A 23,947-nucleotide genomic window follows, 5' to 3' on the forward strand; every position below is an offset into this window, starting at 1 on the left:
TTCAAATAATAATCTTTGAGAAACTGACCGAGAATAGAGGGGAAAAAAGGGCCCTTAGGTCTTTTAGCAATGGTTCCTCATCAACAGGACTGGCTTCAGGGGCTAACTACAAGGTCAGTTTGTTGGGGTGGCTGCAAAGGGGAAAGGAGCTCCCACCAAGGCAGGTTAGAAGCTGATGTGTGCTTATGGATGTGTAAGTGACATCTTTGAGCCAGAGCTTAAGGCTATGTCAAGTCTTTAAAACATCCATAAAACTCATGGGAAGGAGAAGAAGAGATTTCAGAGCTTCTCAGGCTGCTACCACCAGCACTGGTTCATCTCCCAACACTGCAGGGACTGTTGCATTCCCTCTCAAGTCTCCTACAGGCTCCAGGTTACCCCTACAGATAGCAGCCCAAGGCATCCACGGGGTGAGAGACATTTCATTACCTGCTCACGGCCTCCATGACGTTGAGTGAGCTCCAAAATCCTTGGGGTGTTTCTAGTTTTTCATGCAACGTGTTTGCATTTTGCAGCTGGCTGGTTGGCCATGAGGAGTGCAAGCAGAAGACAGATGTGCACTACAGGTCTATGGGAGGAGAGGGCAACTTCAACTGGAGATTCATCTTCCCCTTTGACTATCTTCCTGCTGAGCAAATGTGTTACGTTGCAAAAAAGGTGAGTGTCCCTGGACGGATGTTTCTACCTTCTTATAGTAGTAACTCAGGGGTGAAATGTGCTGCATGACCTAAGACGTGCCCAACTGTGGCACATATGGAGCTACATGAGGCTCAGCCTCACCGTTGTGTTATTTGAAATGCAAAGTTGTGGACAGGTGGGGAAATTGGTTTAAAAAATCCACATTTTGAATACAACATCTGTGGGGTCAGAATTAGGGGTGGCTTTGTATAAAGAGTCTGGAGAGACTGACCCCACCCGGGGAAAGACTCCCCTGGACTGGAGGCAGCTGAATGTGCAGCGGTGTCAAAGTACTCTCCAGGTTGCATGGGACTTCCAAGATGCCTACTCAACAACAGGGTTACTCCAAAGATGGAGATGGCCTTTCCATGGGGATGGTTAGGTATGCACCTCTGGTCTTTGGTGTAGCTTATTGGGCATCGTGCTGTACTATGTAACTCCACAGAGGACTAAAGAGGGGTGAAAGGAAGGAGCTGCCTCCAAGTGCCTCAAGGGGTAAGCAGGAGGGACACGTAGGAGAACATGGGTTGGGATGTACCATTGATGCAGAGATGGGAAGAAAAGCTTTGGGTTGGGATTCAGGGTGAAGATGCTTTAGGTCTAATAAGAGAGCTGCGTACTCGGGGGGGGAGTTAGAAGTGGATGTGATTTTGGCCCTCTCATTCCTACGTCTGTAGTTGGCTTTTGGTGTTCCTTGGATGGGTTAGTGCAATGCGGTGATCAGATGTGGACTGGGAGTTGCACGGAGGGAAGGAGATGGATGGAGTAGGGGTGCATACATGGAAAAATGCTGGTGACAATGAGACTGTCTCTCAAGGAACGCTTTAGGGGAGTGAGACCTATTCACTTAAATTTCCTGCTCATCACCTGCAGATTAAGAGGAGTATTGTTGGGTCCATGTGTCTGGGTGGACAGCAGGGACAACCCCTGCTTTCAAGACTCGGTCCTGTTTTGTGACATCTCCCTGAAAGCTTCATCACTGAGTCTTCATCCCTGCTCCCTGCCTTGCCACTGTGAACTCAACCTTGGTGTTAGTTTGAAAGCAAAGACACCTCACAGAATCCCAGAATCAATGAGGTTGGAAGAGCCCTCTGGGATCATGGAGTCCAACCATTGCCCTGACACCACCATGGCAACTAGACCAGGGCACTAAGTGCCATGTCCAGGCTTTTCTTAAACCCCTCCAGAGATGGTGACTCCACCACCTCCCTGGGCAGCCCCTTCCAATGGCTAATGACCCTTGCTGAGAAGAAATGCTTCCTAATGTCCAACCTGACCCTCCCCTGGTGAAGCTTGAGGCTGTGTCCTCTTGTCCTATCACTGGTTGCCTGGGAGAAGAGGCCGACTCCCACTCTGCTACAACCTCCCTTCAGGTAGTTGTAGACTGCACTAAGGTCACCTCTGAGCCTCCTCTTCTCCAGGCTAAACACCCCCAGCTCCCTCAGCCGTTCCTCATAGGTCAGACCCTCCAGAGCCTTCCCCACCTTGGTCGCCCTCCTCTGCACTCGCTCCAACACCTCAACATCTTTCTTGAAGTGCGGGGCCCAGAACTGGACACAGGATTCAAGGTGCAGCCTCACCAGTGCTGAGTACAGAGGGACGATCCCTTCCCTAGACCTCGTTGCAGTGAGACCATCTGCATCCACAAAGCTCACCTGGGCCCCCCATCCCAGCTTGTTTCGTGGGGCCAGCAAGGTCCCTGCACAGCCTGGGCTGGAACTGGCGCTTCGGCAGGGAAGATGCTGAGTGAATTCCCCATCCCTCGAGCCAGACGATCCCCGCGAGGAGGCCTAGCTTCCAAACGAATCGCTGGGTAGTTAAACTGAGTGACAGAATCATAGCTGTACCCATTTCACGCTTCATGTTCAACAAATCAAAAGTACAGTGTGTACTACATTCAATTATCCCCCTTTGAAAAAGCAAAGACCCCCCTATAAACCGTTTAAGAAAATACATCCCACTGTGCTGATATTGATTCTCCTCCGACCACATGTCTGCCAACACTGTATCAGAAAATAAACAGCTTGTAAAAACCTCTCTGTAAAGGAAAAAAATAATGAATGAAAAGCCGTGCTTTGTGTTTGTGGGACACATTCCGCTCTGGCCATTTTTGATCTCGCCATGTGCTGTTTGAACTCCGGGTTCATTACTGCTGCTGTAAAAGCCCATGCACTGAACTTTAAATGCAGGCGATGGAAAGTGGAATTTAAATCAAAACGGGCAGATGGCAAATCCTGAGCTGCTAAAAGCCACCTGCGCCCAGCCTTGCTGGTGTTGGCTCTCAGCGAGAGCGCTGCTGGCAGGAAAGCAGTTTTCAATTTGCTCTCCTTTGTTTGCCCCACTCACAGAATCCCAGAATCAATGAGGTTGGAAGAGCCCTCTGGGCTCATCAAGTCCAACCATTGCCCTGATACCACCATGGCAACTAGACCAGGGCACTAAGTGCCACGTCCAGTCTTTTCTTAAACCCCCCCAGAGATGGTGACTCCACCACCTCCCTGGGCAGCCCCTTCCAATGGCTAATGACCCTTGCTGAGAAGAAATGCTTCCTAATGTCCAAGCTGAACCTCCCCTGGCCAAGCTTGAGGCTGTGTCCTCTTGTCCTAGCGCTGGTTGCCTGGGAGAAGAGGCCGACTCCCACTTCACTACAACCTCCCTTCAGGTAGTTGTAGACTGCAATCTACTCGCCTCCTCGCAGGCTGGAACTCCCTTTAGCGCCACAGGAATGGGTCACCCCAAGCCAGGCTGCAAATATTCTCCCAAAAGACCAAGGACGGCCCACGGCAGCAGGATCTCCGCGATGTTTAGTTCTGGTGGGCAGGTCTGGGGGCAGCTGGGAGCCTGCAAACCCGGGGAAAACGCAGGGGCCACGTGGTGGAACTGGACACTGAAGCCTTGGGATGGCCAGTGGTGGCCAGGATTAATCCTTGCCACAGCCCTGGAAGTTTTGGGAACTCCAGGTAGTCTACAACTACCTGAAGGGAGGTTGTAGTGGAGTGGGTGTCAGCCTCTTCTCCCAGGCAACCAGCGATAGGACAAGAGGACACAGCTTCAAGCTTTGCCAGGGGAGGGTCAGGTTGGACATGAGGAAGCATTTCTTCTCAGCAAGGGTCATTAGCCATTGGAAGGGGCTGCCCAGGGAGGTGGTGGAGTCCCCATCTCTGGAGGGGTTTAAGAAAAGCCTGGACATGGCACTTAGTGCCCTGGTCTAGTTGCCATGGTGGTGTGAGGGCAATGGTTGGACTCGATGAGCCCAGAGGTCTCTTCTAACCTCATTGATTCTGTGATTCCATCTCCAAAGCCTCAAAGCGCTGGGATTGGTTGGGGTTTCAAGGCTTCAATCGTCCCACAGGGCACCTCAAGGGAAAGCAGGAGCCTGTAAATCCTGTGAGCATCACTTCAACTTACAGATCAGAAGTGCAGGCTCTTATTCCTGCTTTTCTAAACATTTTAACCATTTCAGAATGTTTTTCCATCCACATCTTCTCTTGCTGCAGGAAAACCATAAAGATTTTTCTTTTCCTTCTGGGAAAGGTATTTACCCCATTCTGAATTTCAAAACAATCCTCACGAAAGAGAAAGTCCATCTTTGGGACAGCTCTTCTGAAAACATCTAAATGCATGTTTCTTTGACATCCTCTCTCAGCATATGTTCAGAATTTCCTTCTGTTCTCACTTCTTTTTGTGCCATCTTTTTCCAGCAGCCTTGGCAAGTGAAGCCATGCCGTTTGCGTGGCCACTGCACGCTTGCAGCTCGCCGAGTCCTGCAAGGAGGTGGTTTCTTAGATTGCAAATCATGCAGTCGTTGTGGTGAAAGGGTCCTGACGCATTGCGTGTTGGAGAGCTGTTACTTCACATGGGAGCTAGGGTAGAAAGGTGGATTCAGTGCCCTGACATAGAATCATAGAATCACAGACCGGTTTGGGTTGGAAGGGACCTTAAAGCCCATCTAGTTCCAAACCCCCCTGCCACGGGCAGGGACACCTTCCACCACACCAGGTTGCTCCAAGCCCCATCCAACCTGGCCTTGAGCACTGCCAGGGAGGGGGCAGCCACAGCTTCTCTGGGCCAGTGTCTCACCATCCTCACAGCAGAGAATTTCTTCCTCAGATCTCATCTCAATCTCCTCTCTTTCAGTTTAAAACCGTTCCCCCTCGCCCTGTCACTCCATGCCCTTGTAAAAAGCCCCTCTCCAGCTTTTCTGTAGCCCCTTCAGGCACTGGAAGGTGCTAGAAGGTCTCCCCAGAGCCTTCTCTTCTCCAGGCTGAACAGCCCCAGCTCTCTCAGCCTGTCTCCAGAGCAGAGGGGCTCCAGCCCTCTGAGCATCTCCGTGGCCTCCTCTGGACTCGCTCCAACATCTCCGTGTCCTTCTCATGTTGGGGGCCCCAGAGCTGGACACAGCACTGCAGGGGGGGTCTCCTGAGAGCGGAGCAGAGGGGCAGAATCCCCTCCCTCGCCCTGCTGGCCACGCTGCTGGGGATGCAGCCCAGGACACGGGTGGCTTTCTGGGCTGCCAGCGCACGTTGCCGGCTCATGGTGAGCTTCTCATCACCCATCACCCCCAAGCCCTTCTCCTCAGGGCTGCGTGAAATTGCATATTGACTTAAGTAGGGGAGGAACGGGCAGGTCCAGGTCCCAGGGGAGCACACTGCTCTGCTGCCAGCCAGCAGAGAGAAGAGCAGATGTCTGCAGGGTTTAAACTTTAGATCCCCACGTCTAAGCGTGGCAGGTCTTGACTCTTGCAGACAATGTTATCAGATGGTCATGGTAAAACGAGAGTCTACGGAGAGCAGTGCTGAGATAGGCTGGATGTGGATCGCGTTTCCCTGGGCAGCCGGTCAGAGAGGCGCTCAGCTTCCACGTCTCGCAGGCACTGTGGAGGTGGAAAATGCATGAAATTGATTTTGAAATGTTCAGTTCCGAGTGCCAATTACAGCGGTAGCTGAATGTAGCTGCCAAATCTGCATTCTGCAAGTCCTCTAGGGCAGAAAAAGCTTGACGCTGAATGTCTGAGCAAATGTCATCTGCACAAATGAACATTCAGGGTAGAATTTCAAGAGCATCTCAATATACAAGTTAAAAACTATTGGTGCTTGAGTGGACCTGGAAATAAACCACTAGGTTGGAGCTTCCAAGACCTGGCTGGGTTCTTCATATACCATCTGAAAAGTGTTGCATGAAAGAAATTCCAGGAGATGAACATGAATATGGGAGCATTGTTGGCAATTTCAAATCCATGTCATACCATGTCATTGGCAGAAACCAGACCAAAGAACATAGCTGTTGTCTTCATACTTGTTCTGCTACTGGACTTCCGTGTTAGGTGTCAACAAGAAAATGAAGTATTGATGCCAGGACACAAAATATTCTGTTTTCCAAAGACAAAGAGAGCCATTGGGAGAGGACCCATCCCACTACTGTTGAAGCAACTGCTATCAACTGTCTGGTTTATTCAGTGGGATGGTTGGGGCAGTTGTGGTGAGGCTCTTTTACAAGGAGCTCTTACATTAATTTAATTTTTTCCACTTTGTGCTCTCAACTAAAGGGGACCATCCAAGTTTTAAGCAGATTAATTGCAACGTACTTGGGCACAAAAACACACTGACTTTAAGCTGGAGGTCTTTGGACATCTGGCATCTGGCAGTGGTGGGTGCATGCTGCTCACATAGCTAGAAGTAGGTGTTCCTATAGGATAATCCCAGGAGTAACCCTGTAGCTGTGAGGTATCAGTGATGCTTGCACATACCTCTTTGAATAATTGACACCTTGTTTCTGCAAGGTCGAGCTGAAGTCTCCAAGTTTGCTGGCTCTGGCATTGGATATAACAACAAACCTGACATCTGAAAGGTTTTTTTCTATAACTGATCAGCTGGTGGCATCCCAGAAGTCATACTAGATATAGGCCTTCAGGAGCGATATGAGATCGACAGCCGGCTAAACATGAGCCAGCAGTGTGCTCAGGTGGCCAAGAAGGCCAATGGCATCCTGGCCTCTATTAGGAATAGTGTAGCCAGCCGGTCTGGGGAAGTGATCGTCCCTCTGTACTGGGCACTGGTGAGGCCGCACCTTGAATCCTGTGTCCAGTTCTGGGCCCTGCACTGCAAGAAAGATGTTGAGGTGTTGGAGCGAGTGCAGAGGAGGGCGACCAAGCTGCTGAAGGGACTGGAGGGTCTGACCTCTGAGGAACGGCTGAGGGAGCTGGGGGTGTTTAGCCTGGAGAAGAGGAGGCTCAGAGGTGACCTTAGTGCAGTCTACAACTACCTGAAGGGAGCTTGTAGCGAGGTGGGTGTTAAAGAAAATTGGCAGAGTCCGGGTCTCTAGGTTTGCTGGTTTTATTAACAACTCAGAGTTGGACCACCACCGCAGTGAATGGTACCTGACTCAAATTCACTACCGGTTTATATAGAAACTAATAATCAATTACATCATAAACATTTCATAAGCTTCTGTTAATAATCCACTAACTATTTCAATTCCTCTTTCTTCCTTCATCAAGAGTCCACAAAAGTCCATTCTTTTCTATTGTTTAGCTGATCTTTATGTTCTGGTTCCGCTCCGACTCCGGCCGACACCCTGTCCTCGATGTTCTTGCTGTGATCGGCGTCCTTAATGTTCTTGTCGTGATCAGCGTCCCGTCCTGATCCAGGTTGATCAGAGTCCAGTTCCCACCGCCAGTGTCTCCTAAACATTCAACCTTAAAAACAACTGAATTTATGTTTAAAACCTTATCTATACTAATTTTTATTTCTAAGTGTCCTATATTTCTTTTAAGGTAAAGAAAAGGTTAACCATACATCCCCTTTACTAAAATCATCAGAAGGTAATACTTCTAGGCCTACTCCTGCTTAGCTACTCATTAAGCTTTGATTGATGATTTCTTCAGTCCTAGGTCAGGATTACACAAGGAGCTTTGAGAACAATATTCATGCATTGTGAAAGCCCACCTGTGTTTATTCAGATAGACTTATATTAATTATTGTATTCACTATTCTATTTCACCCCTATTGATTCTTGTCTCTCTAACTCATAAGAACTTTTACATTAATTATGTGAAAATTTCTATAACAGTGGGAGTCGGCCTCTTCTCCCAGGCAACCAGCGACAGGACAAGAGGACACAGCCTCAAGCTTCACCAGGGGAGGTTCAGGTTGGACATGAGGAAGCATTTCTTCTCAGCAAGGGTCATTAGCCATTGGAAGGGGCTGCCCAGGGAGGTGGGGGAGTCACCATCTCTGGAGGTGTTTAAGAGAAGCCTGGACATGGCACTTAGTGCCCTGGTCTAGTTGCCATGGTGGTGTCAGGGCAACGGTTGGACTCGATGATCCCAGGGGGCTCTTCCAACCTGGTTGATTCTGTGATTCTGAGAAAGAGGGAGGTTTGGAGTCTTAAACTCACCTAGGGAGAAAAGTGCAAAGACATTTGAGGGGCAGGTCAGGCGGTTCATTCCTCTGTGACCAGCAGATTTACACCTGCTGGGTGCCAGTGGTGGGGCCGTCCCTATCGCAATTGATTTTGCACGGGGGAGGCTCACGCCGTGCAGTGACGACTCGTAGCGCGATGCTCTAAATCATCTGAGAGCTTGTGGGCAGCCTGTATTTGTCAGACAGGGCAAGGGTTTACCCTGGAGGTAAGTGTGTGGCCTCTCTGTTGTTTAATTATTATCAAAACAATAGCCAGGCATGCGAGGTTTCTGCAACTGGGTCCCTGTTTCACCTCTTTATTCTGTTATGGTCGTTGTTGAATCTCCAGGGTGTACGACAAAACTTTGTGCTCCGGTTGGTTTTAATTCAAAATTTTGATTATCAAGTACTGATTTTTGTTAAAAACAGTTAATATTTTATTAGACTGAAATTTTCATTCCTCTCTGGTGTTGGAAAGCTAAGACAAAGGCTATTGCCTCTTGATTTTGGACTTTTTCCTCTCCTGTTTCCTGTCCTTTATTGTGTCAGTGGGAGTCGGCCTCTTCTCCCAGGCAACCAGTGATAGGACAAGAGGACACAGCCTCAAGCTTCGCCAGGGGAGGGTCAGGTTGGACATGAGGAAGCATTTCTTCTCAGCAAGGGTCATTAGCCATTGGAAGGAGCTGCCCAGGGAGGTGGTGGAGTCACCATCTCTGGAGGGGTTTAAGAAAAGCCTGGACATGGCACTTAGTGCCCTGGTCTAGTTGCCATGGTGGTGTCAGGGCAATGGTTGGACTCGATGAGCCCAGAGGGCTCTTCCAACCTGAATGATTCTGTGTGATTCTGTGTCCTTCCCTTTTTTTCTTGGTGACATCAGAAAGCAAAGCAAAACACAAAAAGTTCCTTTTCCTTCCACATTTAGCCAAAATGAAGCATTTTGAGTGGGCTCCAAGTGCATTTCTTTTCCAGAGGAAGGCAGAGTTAGACAAGGCAGTCATGTATTATGGATGTTAATGGGACTGCAACAAGCAAATAAAAGGACACAACAGTCTGCTGTGATAGGACAGGGGCAGCAGCCACGACCTGGGATGCACCGGCAGCCTCTGGGATATTTGGACAGGAGTTACTGTTGTGAGTTTTTCTTTCCAGTGGCTGTATGGAGGGGGATGAGCAAAGCATGGTTTAGATTGGATATCAGGAAAAATGTCTTCCCAAAAGGGTTGTCAAGCACTGGCACAGGCTGCCCAGGGCAGCGGTGGAGTCCCCACCCCTGGGGGGATTTAAAAGCCGTGTAGATGTGGTGCTGAGGGACATGGGTTAGTGGTGGCCTTGGCAGTGCTGGGGTAATGGTTGGACTTGATGATCTTAAAGGTCCTTCCCAACCAAAGCGATTTTGTGATTCTGTGTCTGTGTTGAGAACTGAAGGTCCAACAGTGCTGTTCACAAACTGGCCAGGACTGGGACCCCAAGGCCTGGACCTCCCTAAATGGCAGCGGGATGGCCCCATGTCCCTGGAAAAGCCTGATGAACTCTGCTAGAAGGAGGCTGAGAAAATAACATTGCAGCGAGTGCTTTCAGGGACTGAAATGAGAGTGTGTGTCCCAAGGCAAATATTAAGAGTTTCACATTTATGGTGTGGTGATGCCCGGAGTCTTCCTCCAGATATTGGCAAGGCTGTGTCCGAAGGGGCAGCAGATGCTGTAAGCTTGGGATTTTTGCTGAGCTGCCATCCTGATGAGAGGAAGATGCAGAAAACCAAGTGCCACGAGACCTGTGGTGCAACTGTCGGAGCTGGCAACAGCAGGGAGATCGAAGAGGCGGGTCAGTCCTGTAGGAGTGCAATAATGAGCGCTCTCAGATGTCTGCTCATTACAGATAGATGACATGGAACTAGCGACAGGACAAGAGGACACAGCCTCAAGCTTCGCCAGGGGAGGGTCAGGTTGGACATTAGGAAGCATTTCTTCTTAGCAAGGGTCCTTAGCCATTGGAAGGGGCTGCCCAGGGAGGTGGTGGAGTCACCATCTCTGGAGGGGTTTAAGAAAAGCCTGGACATGGCACTGAGTGCCCTGGTCTAGTTGCCATGGTGGTGTCAGGGCAACGGTTGGACTCGATGAGCCCAGAGGGCTCTTCCAACCTGATTGATTCTGTGTGATTCTGTGTGATGGGATGATGTTCAGAGAAGCAGTTTCTCAGCACCTTGAAGGATGGCCCTGCAGGACAGCCAGTCCTGGCTCCTGCAGGAGGAGAGGCTCTTCTTGGCTGACCTCCGAGGGGCTCTCCTGTGTGGCCGGGGCTCCCCAGTTGCCACGGGATGAGGGACCTGATGCTCTCCCACATTCACATGCTGAAAAGGGACATGCTGGGGCCTCCCTGCCTCCCCAAAAAAGCAGGGCTGCTCCTTACTTTGTATTCCATAGCACATAAGCAGCCCAGAAGAAATGCAGCCTTGTCAACACTTTCCTAAGTGATACGAGCTTATTTTTTTTTCCTGCCTCCCCTGCTGCATTATTCACGACCGTAAAATATTCACCAGCTTCCCCTCTCCCCCCAACACTGCAAAACAAACCCCCAAACAATCATTCAAGCCCCTTTCCCTTGCCGTGTCTTGCAAAAGGCTAGGAAATAAATTTCTTGCCTTGGGTTGTTTTTATAGTGAACTTCCGTAGCTAGATTTAATCATGGAGGCAAATTTCACACTGCCTTGAAATGGACCCATAAACTTAGCTCAGCATCACATTCCTGCTTCCCCAGCGTGCCCTTCCAGCTCTGCTCTGCTCTGCCATGTCCCCAGCTTCACGGGGCTCCGGGGAGGAAAGCTTCACCACCAGCCAAACCACATCTACAGCGTTTTTCCACAAGAAAGGCCAAAGCTGTACAGCTCGTGCTAGCGTTGTACGAGCTCCACGTTGCTGCCCCGAAAGGGTCGAGTCCTGCCTGAGTCATCCTTCATCAGGCATCATCCTTCATCATCCTTAATCCTTGCTCTCAGGGGTAGAAGTGGTGCTGGGGAGGCAGGGGGACGCAGCAATGATCCACTTGGCCAGGGTATGGGTTTTGTTTGCTTTGAGCGCGGGCAAGTCCGTGGGCATTGCAATGGGAAGGAGGGAAGGTGGAAACCCAAATCAATGAGGTTGGCAGAGCCCTCTGGGATCATCGAGTCCAACCATTGCCCTGACACCACCATGGCAACTAGACCAGGGCACTAAGTGCCATGTCCAGTCTTTTCTTAAACCCCTCCAGAGATGGTGACTCCCCCACCTCCCTGGGCAGCCCCTTCCAATGTCTAATGAGAGGGGCTGCTCACATTCCACTCCAGGTGGATGGGATGGTGGCAAAGAGAAGGTCCAACGTGCTTGGAGAGGTGCTTCAACCCAGGCAGCAGCGTAGTGATGCTCTTGGAGCATGGACTTGTCTGATGAATGCAAATCACAGAATCATAGAATCACAGAATGTCAGGGATTGGAAGGGACCTCGAAAGATCATCTAGTCCAATCCCCCTGCCGGGGCAGGATTGCCTAGACCATATCACACAGGAACGCGTCCAGGCGGGTTTTGAATGTCTCCAGAGAAGGAGACTCCACAACCTCTCTGGGCAGCCTGTGCCAGTGTTCGGTCACCCTCACCGTAAAGAAGTTTTTCCTCATATTTATGTGGAACCTCCTGTGTTCCAGCTTGCACCCATTGCCCCTTGTCCTGTCAAGGGATGTCACTGAGAAGAGCCTGGCTCCATCCTCATGACACTTGCCCTTTACATATTTATAAACATTAATGAGGTCACCCCTCAGTCTCCTCTTCTCCAAGCTAAAGAGACCCAGCTCCCTCAGCCTCTCCTCAGAAGGGAGATGTTCCATCCCCTTAATCATCTTCGTGGCTCTGTGCTGGACTCTCTCTAGCAGTTCCCTGTCCTTCTTGAACTGAGGGGCCCAGAACTGGACACAATATTCCAGATGCGGCCTCACCAGGGCAGAGTAGAGGGGGAGGAGAACCTCTCTTGACCTGCTAACCACACCCCTTCTAATACACCCCAGGATGCCATATCAGCCTCTGAGCCCGGGACATGAGTTGTCACCGGAGAGGAAGAGGCACCTGTAGGACATGATTGATCCTCTCCCAAGCTGAGCAGAGGTGGGGCTGCCTGAATTCCCCAGCAAGGGGCAATTGGAAGGAGCCCATCGTGTCTCTCCGTGGTGCACACTATGGGAAATGGGTCTGTCTCCATCTCACAGACCCCAGATGAACCTTTCCAACCCATGGTGAGGTCATCTGGCCGCTGCCTTCTTTAGGCGTGGGCACATGGCTCCTGGGGGCTTTCTCCTCTGGATGACTAACAACCTTCTGCAGTGCAGGACCCGACCAATATATGGGAAAGGGAAGAATCACCATAAGCTCTTTCTCTTTTTAGCAGTTTTAATTTAAAATGACTTATTAGCTGGGAAAACATGCCCCCTCCTTGGGTAAACATACATTTTAATACGTCGCAATGAGCAGAGAGGGAGAGATGGAAGTTTCCATTGACTTTATTTTATTTTTCTAGATTATAAAATATTTAAAATGCATAAATAAAATGCTCCATTGCAAAAATGCCGGCGTGTTTTTCCAAAGCAAGGCAGGGAACGGAGCTAAATTGAAATATAACTGTCCAGGGTGATCTCTTAAAGTGAAACCAGTTTCAATGGGATTTAAGTGCCCACAGTCTCCCTGCTTGAATATTTATGTTCTTATGGAGTGTGACACATTCTTCCCCCCCCTTTTTTTTTTAATATTGCACGATATAATGAATCAGAGTCTTGTAGCCACCGCAGTGGATTTATGGTGCGACGTATGTGTCATGAATAATGCTGAAGTTTCCTGGTTTTAATTAAATCTGTTCCGTTTATGATACTGCCATGTTGCAAGAGTGCAGCAGGAGGCATTGCCCACAGGACACACCTCCGAGCCTGTGGCAGTAGACACCAGTCGTGACTCTGCCTCCTCTTTGCAAGTGTTGGTTGGAGCCAGAAACAACAAGACCTCGGCTTTGTGTGCGTCTCTGTTTCTCTCCTTCTGTCCTAACACTTCTTAGCCCTAACTTTCAGGCATCTTGTGGCATCCCCAAAGTGGTATTAGATCCCTGTTGGGAAATACTACTGGTTGCAACCACATAAATAACAAATTTTGTGGCGTGGGCACATATTCACCATAAATTACAATGATGTGACCGCAAGCTCATTGTCACAGTAACGGGATTTAAACCCTCCTTGTTAGAGAAGTCTAATTTAAATGTTCTCCTCCACTGGCTTTTTGGGGAGCGTTGATCTGACTCTTCTCCCAGGCAACTAGTGATAGGGCAAGAGGACACAGCCTCAAGCTTGGCCAGGGGAGGTTCAGGTTGGACATTAGGAAGCATTTCTTCTCAGCAAGGGTCACAGTGTCACCGCTCAGTTGGTTGGATGGGGAGCCAGTCTTTGGTCATTGTGGCTTGCTGGTGCTCTGAATCTCTCCTTTCTTGAACTTGGATGTAGTAGTAGATATGGCAAGCACATTATGTAGCTTGGCACCAGCCTGGTGTGGTATGAGCAGCAGATTTACTGGAATACCATGTCCAGCTCTAGCATTCACCTGTCCTGAGAATGCAAACCTGGGAGGTGTGCAGAAAAGATGAACAAAGTCATTTGAGAACTGAGGAACCGACCACAGAGTGAGCTGCTATGAAATCATAGACTCACAGAACGGTTTGCGTTGGAAGGGACCTTAAAGATCATCTAGTTCCAACCCCCCTGCCATGGGCAGGGACACCTTCCACCAGACCAGGTTGCTCCAAGCACTAGTCTCTTTCTTTACTGTCACCGTTTAAGGCTGGGCCTTAAACCAGGACATTTACATGTTCATGTTTAATAAGTAAACTCGGGAGCCACAGGCTACCTACAGGTGGTGGAGGTGTTTGCAGGTTGCAAGTTGGCCAAGTGCACACAAACTACTTACAACAGACCAGAGAGCAGATCAGAGCAGTGGTGGATCCAGAGTTGTCCAGGGCTCTGGCTGCTGGCAGAGCCTGGGTGAGAGATGGCAGAAGGGAAAGGGTTGTATTTGAATTGCCTACCATAAGTGCTAATTGACGTGTTACTTCTCTATTTTTCCATTAATTAAGAGAAAGGTGAGGTTGGGCAGCACTAGCACTCAACACTCACTCTCTTCATCTTGGAGAGTCACCCTCATCTAAATCATGTGAATATGATGCTGTCACTCCAAAAGATCCTATTTGCAAGCTCATGGTGCATGTTTGCTAAAATATTGACACTAAATTAAGGCAGAAATTGATGCCAGTGTAAATTCCATCTTGGGTTTTCCACTGAGCATCCTTGTCCAGGAACTGATCAGAGCCAGTGCTGTCCTCCCATGGCTCTGGCTCTGCAGAGCTGGAGCAGGACACGCCAAGAGCATTGTGTTACAGGACTTCTGGTGTGAGATGACAGTAGCCAGGCTCTGCCCACTTTTACTAACAGGCCTTTTATTTTTCCTTGGTTTCTTTTCCGGTGTGATTTTAGGAGCACTTCTGGAGCTTGGACAAGACAGAAAATAAGATTCCACCACAGCTTATCTTCCAGATCTGGGACAATGACAAGTTCTCTTTTGATGACTATTTGGGTAAGTCAGGAGAGTTTTTTGGCTCCATTCCTGCTGATGCAGGCAGGAAGGAACAAAAAAATCATGGAATCCTTTCAGCATATGAAGAAAGTGTAACAAGACCAGTTTGAGCCACTGAGCAGGATTCAGTGTCAGCATAAGTTCAGAACCGATGAGAAGTGGTTTGTCCTAGGCAGATTCCCAGTCTCAGCCTGTTCCTGGGCTGACAATGTTGAGAGCATCATCAAACCCAAGAGGCCCCCACCTTCCAGGAAGGCCCCAATTCTCCGTGACTCAGCTGAGTCTGTGCTGAAATGTGCTCCTCAGGGCTGAGACCACCAGGTAGCATCACTGACCTGACTTGCCGTACCTGGGATGTTTAGACATGAACACAGCTTGAGCCAACATCTGCCTTTTTCAGTGCTAGCCTCATTTATCATCCTCAGAAACCGAGGTTTAGGCCAAGAAAAAAATGAAACAAAATCATCTAGGAGGAAGGATAGCAGAGCCATGCAGCAGATTAACTGTGCAGAAGCTGGAGGCTCCAGCGTTATGGTTTTTTTTTTGGTTGGATCTTGTTGGACCTTTCTTTTTGCCACTAAAAAAAAAATTCAAACATCAAAAGCTTCACTAAGGAAGTATGTGATCAAGATCCTTTTAAATCCTATCTTGGATTAATTATGTAGGCTGAGTGCCGAAATGACCTCTCCAAGGTGTGTTTTCCAGTTCTTGCTCTGCACATCACAAGCTCTTGATTGCCAACATTAATTCTTTGCAAATGCCAACAAGTAAAAGTGGTCTTTGGCTTCTGTAAAGCACTTTTCATCCATGGACCTCTAAAGTGCTTCACAACAAATCTGATCTGTGCTGATACTGTCCCTGGTTGCGAGGATCCGTGGCACAGAGAAGCTACAGATATTGAATGTGAGTCATCCACAGCAGTGTAAAAAGCTGCTGGCCCTCAGCTGAGCCACAGGACCAGCCCCTGTGTATGTTCTCGGCCGTTCCCAACCATAAAGTCAATTAGTGTCGCAATGTAAATTAAATACAGGCGCTTTCAACCAATGCTCGGAGAACTGAGCTCAGATTTCCTAAAGGCTAGATAAATGTACTAATTACTGCATCACCCTGGCTCAGAAGGAAGCTGTAGTTTTTGTGGGTTTTCCTTCATATTTAGCCTGCTGCAATTGAGTGGGGCAATAAAATAACCTACTTGGAGATCTTCAAGTCTCCTGCCCAGTGCTCTTATGTTGACTGGGCTGTGGGTGTGTAGAATTTCATAGAATCATAGAACGGTTTGGGTTGGAAGGGACCTTAAAGATCATCCAATTCCAACCCCCTGCCACAGGCAGGGACACCTTCCACCAGACCAGGTTGCTCAAAGCCTCATCCAACCTGGCCTTGAACACTGCCAGGGAGGGGGCATCCATTTGAGTTTTACCTCTTAGTCTTCATGAAAAATCTCAGGCTGCCTGGTTGACTTCAGTGCAAACCATCCAACCTTATAGCTGCGTAAGTCAGCAGGTATTTTGCAGCATTTTCTAGAAGAACTTCATGGCTCAGGTCTTCCTAAGCACAATGGTGATGGCAAGTGCTCAATTCTTAGGCAGAGCCCTGGGCTAAAACTAGCACTATGCTTGGAAAATATGGCTACACTTGAACTTGCTCTCCCCCTTCCTGTGTGGGTGTCTGCCCAAGCTCCCGGAGGGCAGGAGGGTGCCACAGTGAATATTTATTCAAGGAAAGAGTCCATGTTTTAAGGACCTGTTACACCAAGAGGTCTTCCCAGTAATGTTCCTCCTTGCAGGCTCCATTCAGATGGATCTCAACAGGATGCCCAAACCTGCCAAGACTGCTGAGAAGTGTTCCTTGGAGCTAGTAGATGAGTCCTTGTCTTCAAGTCGCTTTGTGTCCCTCTTTGAGCAGAAAACCGTCAAGGGATGGTGGCCCTGTGTTGCTGAGCAAGATCAAAAGAAGATCCTGGCGGTAAGGTGTCCTCTGCACGTGTTCTCCTGGGGGAGTCACTCAAAGCGTTGATGAGGGACATGGCCGGACCAAGCACATGTAGGATGCAGAAACGCAGTCTTGGGCTGCACGTTTTACAAACTGGACCAGCTTTTGTCAGGGATGTTTTCTGGGATTTATTCACAGAATCCCAGAATCAACCAGGTTGGAAGAGCCCTCTGGGCTCATCGAGTCCAACCATTGCCCTGACACCCCCATGGCAACTAGACCAGGGCACTAAGGGCCATGTCCAGTCTTTTCCTAAACCCCTCCAGAGATGGTGACTCCCTCACCTCCCTGGGCAGCCCCTTCCAATGGCTAATGACCCTTGCTGAGAAGAAATGTCATTCAGCAAAAGACCCTCAAGTCAGTTGCCTAAACTTGGGTGTCAGTGGCATTTGAGATGTCCTGGGGCTGCCGAGAACACTGTAGTGGGCAGGTGAGGGATCTGTATGAAGTCCACTCTTCCCAGGCTCCTCATGGTCCTTGTTGGTAGCGGTTGGGTTATGCTCAAAGTACTTTTTCTTTCCCCAATTAGTATTTTGCATCATACATTCATCTCTCACCTCTCCTTTTTTTTTTGTTTTGTTTATAAGTTTGTTTTTGTTTAACCCACACAGGGCAAATTGGAAATGACTTTGGAAATTGTGGCAGAACAAGAGCATGAAGAGCGGCCAGCTGGCATGGGTCGGGATGAGCCAAATATGAACCCCAAGCTGGAGGACCCCAAGTAAGAGCATTTTGAATGGAAAAGTAACAATGGGGCACAGAGTTCTCAAGGAGCAAGTTGGAAAGCTGGGATCCTGAACTGCTGATGCTCAGACTGTGTGAGCTGAGATAGGCCAGGGTGGCTGGGAGGCTGGTCTGGACCACCAAGGAGACCATTTGACATGGTCCACCCAGAGGGATGTGGGTTTGCAGGATGAGCAGCCAGCTCGTTACAGCAGGGCATGCTCATGGGGTTGGGGATCCAGGAGGGTGAAACTACTGTGAAACTCAGAAGTGACCTCAACTTTGTTTGGCTCCAGGCGCCCAGAGACCTCCTTCCTGTGGTTCACCTCCCCGTACAAGACCCTGAAGTACATCCTGTGGCGGCGGTACAAGTGGGTGCTTATCCTGGCCATCGTGCTCTTCATTTTGCTGCTCTTCCTGGGGATCTTCATCTACGCCTTCCCGGTACGATGGGTGCAGGAAAGGATGGGGGGCTGACCAAGGTCTCAGGTGTTCCCCCAGGTCTCAACTACCTGAAGGGAGGTTGTAGTGGAGTGGGAGTCGGCCTCTTCTCCCAGGCAACCAGCGCTAGGACAAGAGGACGTAGCCTCAAGCTTGGCCAGGGGAGGGTCAGGTTGGACATTAGGAAGCATTTCTTCTCAGCAAGGGTCATTAGCCATGGGAAGGGGCTGCCCAGGGAGGTGGTGGAGTCACCATCTCTGGAGGGGTTTAAGAAAAGCCTGGCCATGGCACTTAGTGCCCTGGTCTAGTTGCCATGGTGGTGTCAATCAGGTTGGAAGAGCCCTCTGGGATCATCGAGTCCAACCATTGCCCTGACACCACCATGGCAACTAGACCAGGGCACTAAGTGCCATGTCCAGTCTTTTCTTCAACCCCTCCAGAGATGGTGACTCCACCTCCTCCCTGGTTAGCCAGTTCCAATGTCTAATGACCCTTGCTGAAGGGGTCATTATTGTTTTCAAAGCGGTTCAAGCAGCTGATGTCGGAGGTGTTGCAGGGCTGGTGGGAGAATCCCTGACAAACATGCGGCCTAATTAGTGATGCAGCCATTTTACAGGGCTGAGCAGTGGAAAATAACTCATCGGTCTGTAATTGTTTAAAGAGACAGGGGAGTTTATAGGCCTTCAGGCAGCCCCATCTCTCGTTATCAAGGCTTGGAGCATGTTATCCCAATGTAACGTCTGAGTGAGGAGGAGGGTTTTCACCTCATTAATCAAGAAAGTGGCTTTTTCTTGTCTTACTGTCAGTTCCACTGGCAAAACAAAATAAATAAATAATGGAGCCCTGGCCTTCCACTTTGGCTTGGGCTGGGGTTTTGTATCCTCCTCTGTTTCTACAGCACTGGAATAATTCCTGCTGGCTGTTGGATGCCATTTCCCCTCCTCCCAGACTGATAAGAAAAATGACCCGCCTCTCTCTTTCCAGCACTTAACAAATTCTGCTTTTTGTATATAATTTTCTTTTTTTTTAAGAAAAGAACTCATTGGGGTAATTTATAACTTCACGTGAGAGAATGCGGCTGCCTTTTGCAGATGGCTTTGTGTGCTTGCAATGTGCAACCGAAAAGCGAGGTGTGGAATTTCTCCTGGCCATCGTAATCACTTTCAGATGAGTGGAAGTCGTGCGTGCTTGGTTGTTCCTGATGAGAACAAAGGGGATGGGATTAGATCATGGTCTCCTCGTCTCTCTGACCTCGTATCTGCGGGAAGGGCTGGGATACTTCTCCTGCTGGAGAAACGATTCTGGAGGTGCTAAGTAGTATGAAGGAGGAAATAATTGTGCAAGTGCAGATTGGTGCTGCATTGCCTCCTCCCTGCCCAGTGCTTGGAGCCCTTCCTGGAGACTCACAGAGTCACAGAATGGTTAAGGGTGGGAAGGGACCTCTGGAGATCCCCCAGCCCACCCCCTGCCCAGGCAGGGTCACCCAGAGCACGTCGCACAGGGCCGTGTCCAGGCGGGTTTGAATATCTCCAGAGAAGGAGACTCCCCCCTCCCTGGGCAGCCTGTGCCAGGGCTCTGGCACCCTCACACCAAAAAAGTTCCTCCTCATGTTCAGAGGGAACTTCCCATGTCTCAGTTTGTGCCCGTTGCCCCTTGTCCTGGTGCTGGGCACCACTGAGAAGAGTCTGGCCCCATCCCCTTGACACCCCCCTGAGGTATTTGTAAGTGTTGACTCCCCTCTATGTCCAGAAGCAGAAACCAAGCCTTTTTGACCAAGAAGGACTCAGTGTTACCCTGAAGATGCAAGTGGCTTTGCATTCATTCCAGTGGTATCATATAAAAACAACGCTGAGAGGAGAAAAAATTCACCAACTATAAATATTGATTTACACTCGTTATTACTTGGGATTTTCCCCCTGTTTCCCTAGCTAAGTGTTGTTGTATTTAATTTCATTTTGGTCGGGTCAATTTTTAGTCATATTTCGAAAAAGCAAGGCCATGTTTCATGGAATTTTTCTGGTTTTATGCATTTGGCCAGCTTCCCTTAGATTTTTGAGGTCACTGGTTCTGTATCTGCTTGGAGATTTAGTTCCTTTCCCGTTTCATCAGGCACTAAACGTGGCAATCGCACTGGTGGTGGTTTGCTATGAAGGATGCCCCTGGCATCCTGACCTTTGGCAGGGCTCACTGGTACATCCTTGATTACATGCGTGGAAGAACAATCCCTCCTCAGTTCTGTCCTGATTTGTGTGCCAGGAGCACCATCGGGTCCTGTTTAAAATAAGGACCTCGCTGCATTTTGTGGTGTACACATAATCTTGCCACTGCATGTGCAGTTTCGAGGTCCCATGATGCACGTAGACCATCAGTCTGAGCAGGCAGAGGGCAAGGAACAGGGATACAGGGATGCTAAGGGGTGCATGCAGAGGTCAAGTTATTATTTTCCTGCTTCTGTTGCCCTTTCTGCTGTGGCCTTGCATGAAGAGCTCACTCATGGCTTTCTGCCTGTTGGGACCTCCACTGGGACCTCCAGGGTCTTTCTAGTCATTGCTTTTCAGCAGCTGGTCCTTGGTTCAGCAAGAGCCTTGGGACCTGCCTGCAGCCTGAATCCAGAGGGACCTTTGCCATCCAGGGGGACATTGACAGGCTTGAGAGCTGGGCCCGTGACAACTGCATGAAGTTCAACAAGGCCAAGTGCAAGGTCCTGCACGTGGGTCGGGGCAATCCCAAGCACAAATCCAGGCTGGGTGGAGAATGGATTGAGAGCAGCCCTGAGGAGAAGGACTTGGGGGTGATGGGTGACGAGAAGGCTCCGGGGAGACCTTCTAGCACTTTCCAGCGCCTGAAGGGGCTACAGGAAAGCTGGAGAGGGGCTTTTTACAAGGGCATGGAGTGATAGGGTGAGGGGGGACGGTTTTAAACTGAAAGAGGGGAGACTGAGATGAGATCTGAGGGAGAAATTCTTTGCTGTGAGGGTGGTGAGACCCTGGCCCAGGTTGCCCAGAGAAGCTGTGGCTGCCCCCTCCCTGGCAGTGTTCGAGGGCAGGTTGGATGGGGCTGGGAGCAACCTGGTCTGGTGGAAGGTGTCCCTGTCTGGGGCAGGGGGTTGGAACTGGATGGTCTTTAAGGTCCCTTCCAACCCAAACCATTCTATGACGCTATGAATGCCCTGCCTGCATACAGCCTCTCCACCTGGGAGAGTTGTGTACCACGCACCAGATGCTGCTAAAGAAGTCTCAGCCCTGGCTCCAAATCTTGTCTTGTTTAGATTGCCTGAGACACTGAAGGAAGACACACTTTACCTGAGAAATATATATCCACAATATGCCCTGGGAAACTAACGGTCCCGTGAGCCAGGCTAACCCTGCGTAGATCACCCTCCATCCCATACAGAGAGGGATCTCACCTGAAACCGAACCCAGGGCATTTCCATTGGCTCTTTGTCTAAAAATGGGATTTTTTTGATTTATTCCTATTTCCCATATAGTGCTGAAAGCTTCCAACCACACTCCCAGCTTTGTGGTCAGGGTAGCTGGAGAGTAAGAGCAAATGTCCCATTCGAAAGCCGTGTGCTTCCTCCTGAAGTGGTGAAGGGTTGACTGTGATTCCAAACAGCAGTGCTCAGAAAACAGTGGTTCAGGGTTTTCAGTGAAGATGCAGAAGCTGATGTCTTGGTCTTGTTCAGAATACCCATCACGGGATGCTTTACACCCCAGGGAAGTATTTTGCCCGTTGAGGTGAGGAACAGAATATTCTGCAAAATATATATGTCCTTAGAGCTACTTCAGGGGATCAGAAACCTTTGAAGCTGTGGTGCCTTTGTGCTTCCCCCGTCTTCAGGACACAGAGTACGTGTGATTGATCATGGGCTGGAATAAAGATCTTCCCATTCCTTCTCTCAGATCCTCCTCAAAGCCTCCTTCCCAGGAGAGCTTTGTGCAACCAGCAGCTGTTTGCCCACCAGGGAACGTGCCGTGGCTGCCCCGGTGGGATCTGGGTCCCTGGAAGGAGCAGGGGGAGACCTGCAGAAGTGGGGAAGGGTCTGGAAGGGATGAAGAGGAGGTTCATCAGGACCTGGGGGGAGCTGGGAGTGCTGCAGTAGGGGAAATTTAGGCACAAGTCCATAAGAAATCAGTCATCATTAGTGCAGCTGTTTACAGAGCAACTCGTTTTAGTGGGTGAAAGGCCATTTCCAACTGAAAAGCCTTTTGGTTTTGGGTGGAAAACTGCATGGTATTGCGAATTTCCATTAAAAAAATTGTCTAGTTTTACAAAAACGGGAAAAAATGTTGAAAATCTGATATTCTGAGGTTCTTCATTTTTTCACTTGGGCTCTTCCATCCTGTCTTAGTGCCAGATTACTCTCTGGTTTGCCTTAGCTTTCCTTGCAGAGTGGTTGTCGTTACAGTCTGTACAAGCTAGGACTCTGGGAGCAGCATTCCCTGGATATTTCCTATATGATTTCCTCAGACGGTCTTTAGATTTAACTTGACATCAGAAGACTCCTTAAACAACACGCGAAAGCATAATGAGATCCAGTAGCTGGATGTTGAAGTTACAGGAACTATTCCAGTGGAAATAGGACGCTAATTTATGAGACGAAGGGTAATTAACTGTTGGAACAATTTGCCAGAGGTTGTGGTAAATTCGTCGTTGCTCGAGGCATCCACGGATCGAGACTGAATGTCTTTCTACCAGATATGCTCCAGCTCCACGCCATACCCCTGTCCAGCAGTGCTCGTTTATCACAGAATCCCAGAATCAATCAGGTTGGAAGAGCCCTTTGGGATCATGGAGTCCAACCATTGCCCTGACACCACCATGTCAACTAGACCAGGGCACTAAGTGCCATGTCCAGCCTGTCTTAAACCCCTCCAGAGATGGTGACTCCCCCACCTCCCTGGGCAGCCCATTCCAATGTCTGATGACCCTTGCTGAGAAGAAATGCTTCCTAATGTCCAACCTGAACCTCCCCTGGCCAAGCTTGAGGCTGTGTCCTCTTGTCCTAGAGCTGGTTGCCTGGGACGCACGCTGTGGGGTTTGTTGGAAAGGTCCAGTGACTTTGATGGACTTTTCATCCGACGTTGCCACAGCTGAGAAGAGCTCTGCCTTCTGCTACTGGAACGGTTGGATGAACATCTTGGGCTAGACGCAAGGTCAGAAGAAAAGGTTATAATAGTCCAGCCTGGGCTTCTGGATCTGTAACGTGTAGGGAACACTGCGGTGAAGTTATCTCCCCGGAGCAGTGATTATTGTAAAGATTTTAGTGGCTACCACCACAGAAAAATGTAACGCCGCTTCCAGCTGGAGCCAGCTCTGCTTTGCAGCGCCATGGAAGTGTTTACTCCCTTTTAAAGCCCTGTTTGTGCTCTGCAAGCCCAGCGTTGCTTCCATTGCCATTAATTCTCATTACAGCTCGCTTTCTGCGCTGATTGATAATCCTGCTTGGCTTTCAACACTTCGTTAATACAAATTCAGAGCTGGACAGAAAACTTGCTACCCTCCAGAACGCAACCAGTCAAATCATAAAAAATAGGAGTAGTTTGGAGGGTAGACTCTGAAAGACAAATGGATGGATAATTAATTCGAAGGTTATATGTCACTGGAGGCTTTTCTAATGACTTCTGGTAAACTGCCCTAACTTTCCTTGCTTGATTTGCGGCGTTATTAGAAATCCTCAGTTGGCAAAGTGCCTTGTAATTTGCTACACGTTGTAATTTATCAAGATGCCTTTGGTCAGACTTTACTTTTGTTGTGTTGGTGTTTTTTTTTTTCCCTTTTCTCCCCATTCCACCAAAGATCTTGCTGGTGATGAGCACTATGGTTTGTTTCCAAAGTTGTTTTTTTTTTAAAGTGACAGAGTGATAGAACATCCTGTACCAATTAAATTCAATATGCTTGAGAGGTACGTCCAAGCTGGCTGGTGTGGGATCGTGGGGGTTTGAAGCAGAGCTACTTTAAACAGAGCTCTTTCCAAATGACCTAAGCATGCATCTTCATCTGTATTTTCATCGTGGTCTTGATAACCTGCGTTTACACAGCTTATTCTTTTTCACACTGCTGTCATCTTCTTTAGGGGAAGGAAC

General features: G+C 49.2%; 1 protein-coding gene across 1 annotated transcript in view; it reads left to right on the forward strand.

The window, feature by feature from the left end:
* The window catches only part of DYSF (dysferlin), a 107,499-nt gene that overhangs the window by 81,778 nt on the left and 1,774 nt on the right, over window positions 1-23,947 (forward strand). Inside the window, 5 exon segments of the mRNA XM_068402998.1 lie at window positions 516-657; window positions 14,606-14,705; window positions 16,492-16,670; window positions 17,309-17,418; window positions 17,717-17,864. Of these exon segments, the coding sequence (XP_068259099.1) occupies window positions 516-657; window positions 14,606-14,705; window positions 16,492-16,670; window positions 17,309-17,418; window positions 17,717-17,864 (679 nt within the window).

The sequence above is a fragment of the Nyctibius grandis genome, chromosome 6, assembly GCF_013368605.1.
Source record: "Nyctibius grandis isolate bNycGra1 chromosome 6, bNycGra1.pri, whole genome shotgun sequence".
NCBI classification, from domain to species: Eukaryota; Metazoa; Chordata; class Aves; order Nyctibiiformes; family Nyctibiidae; genus Nyctibius; species Nyctibius grandis.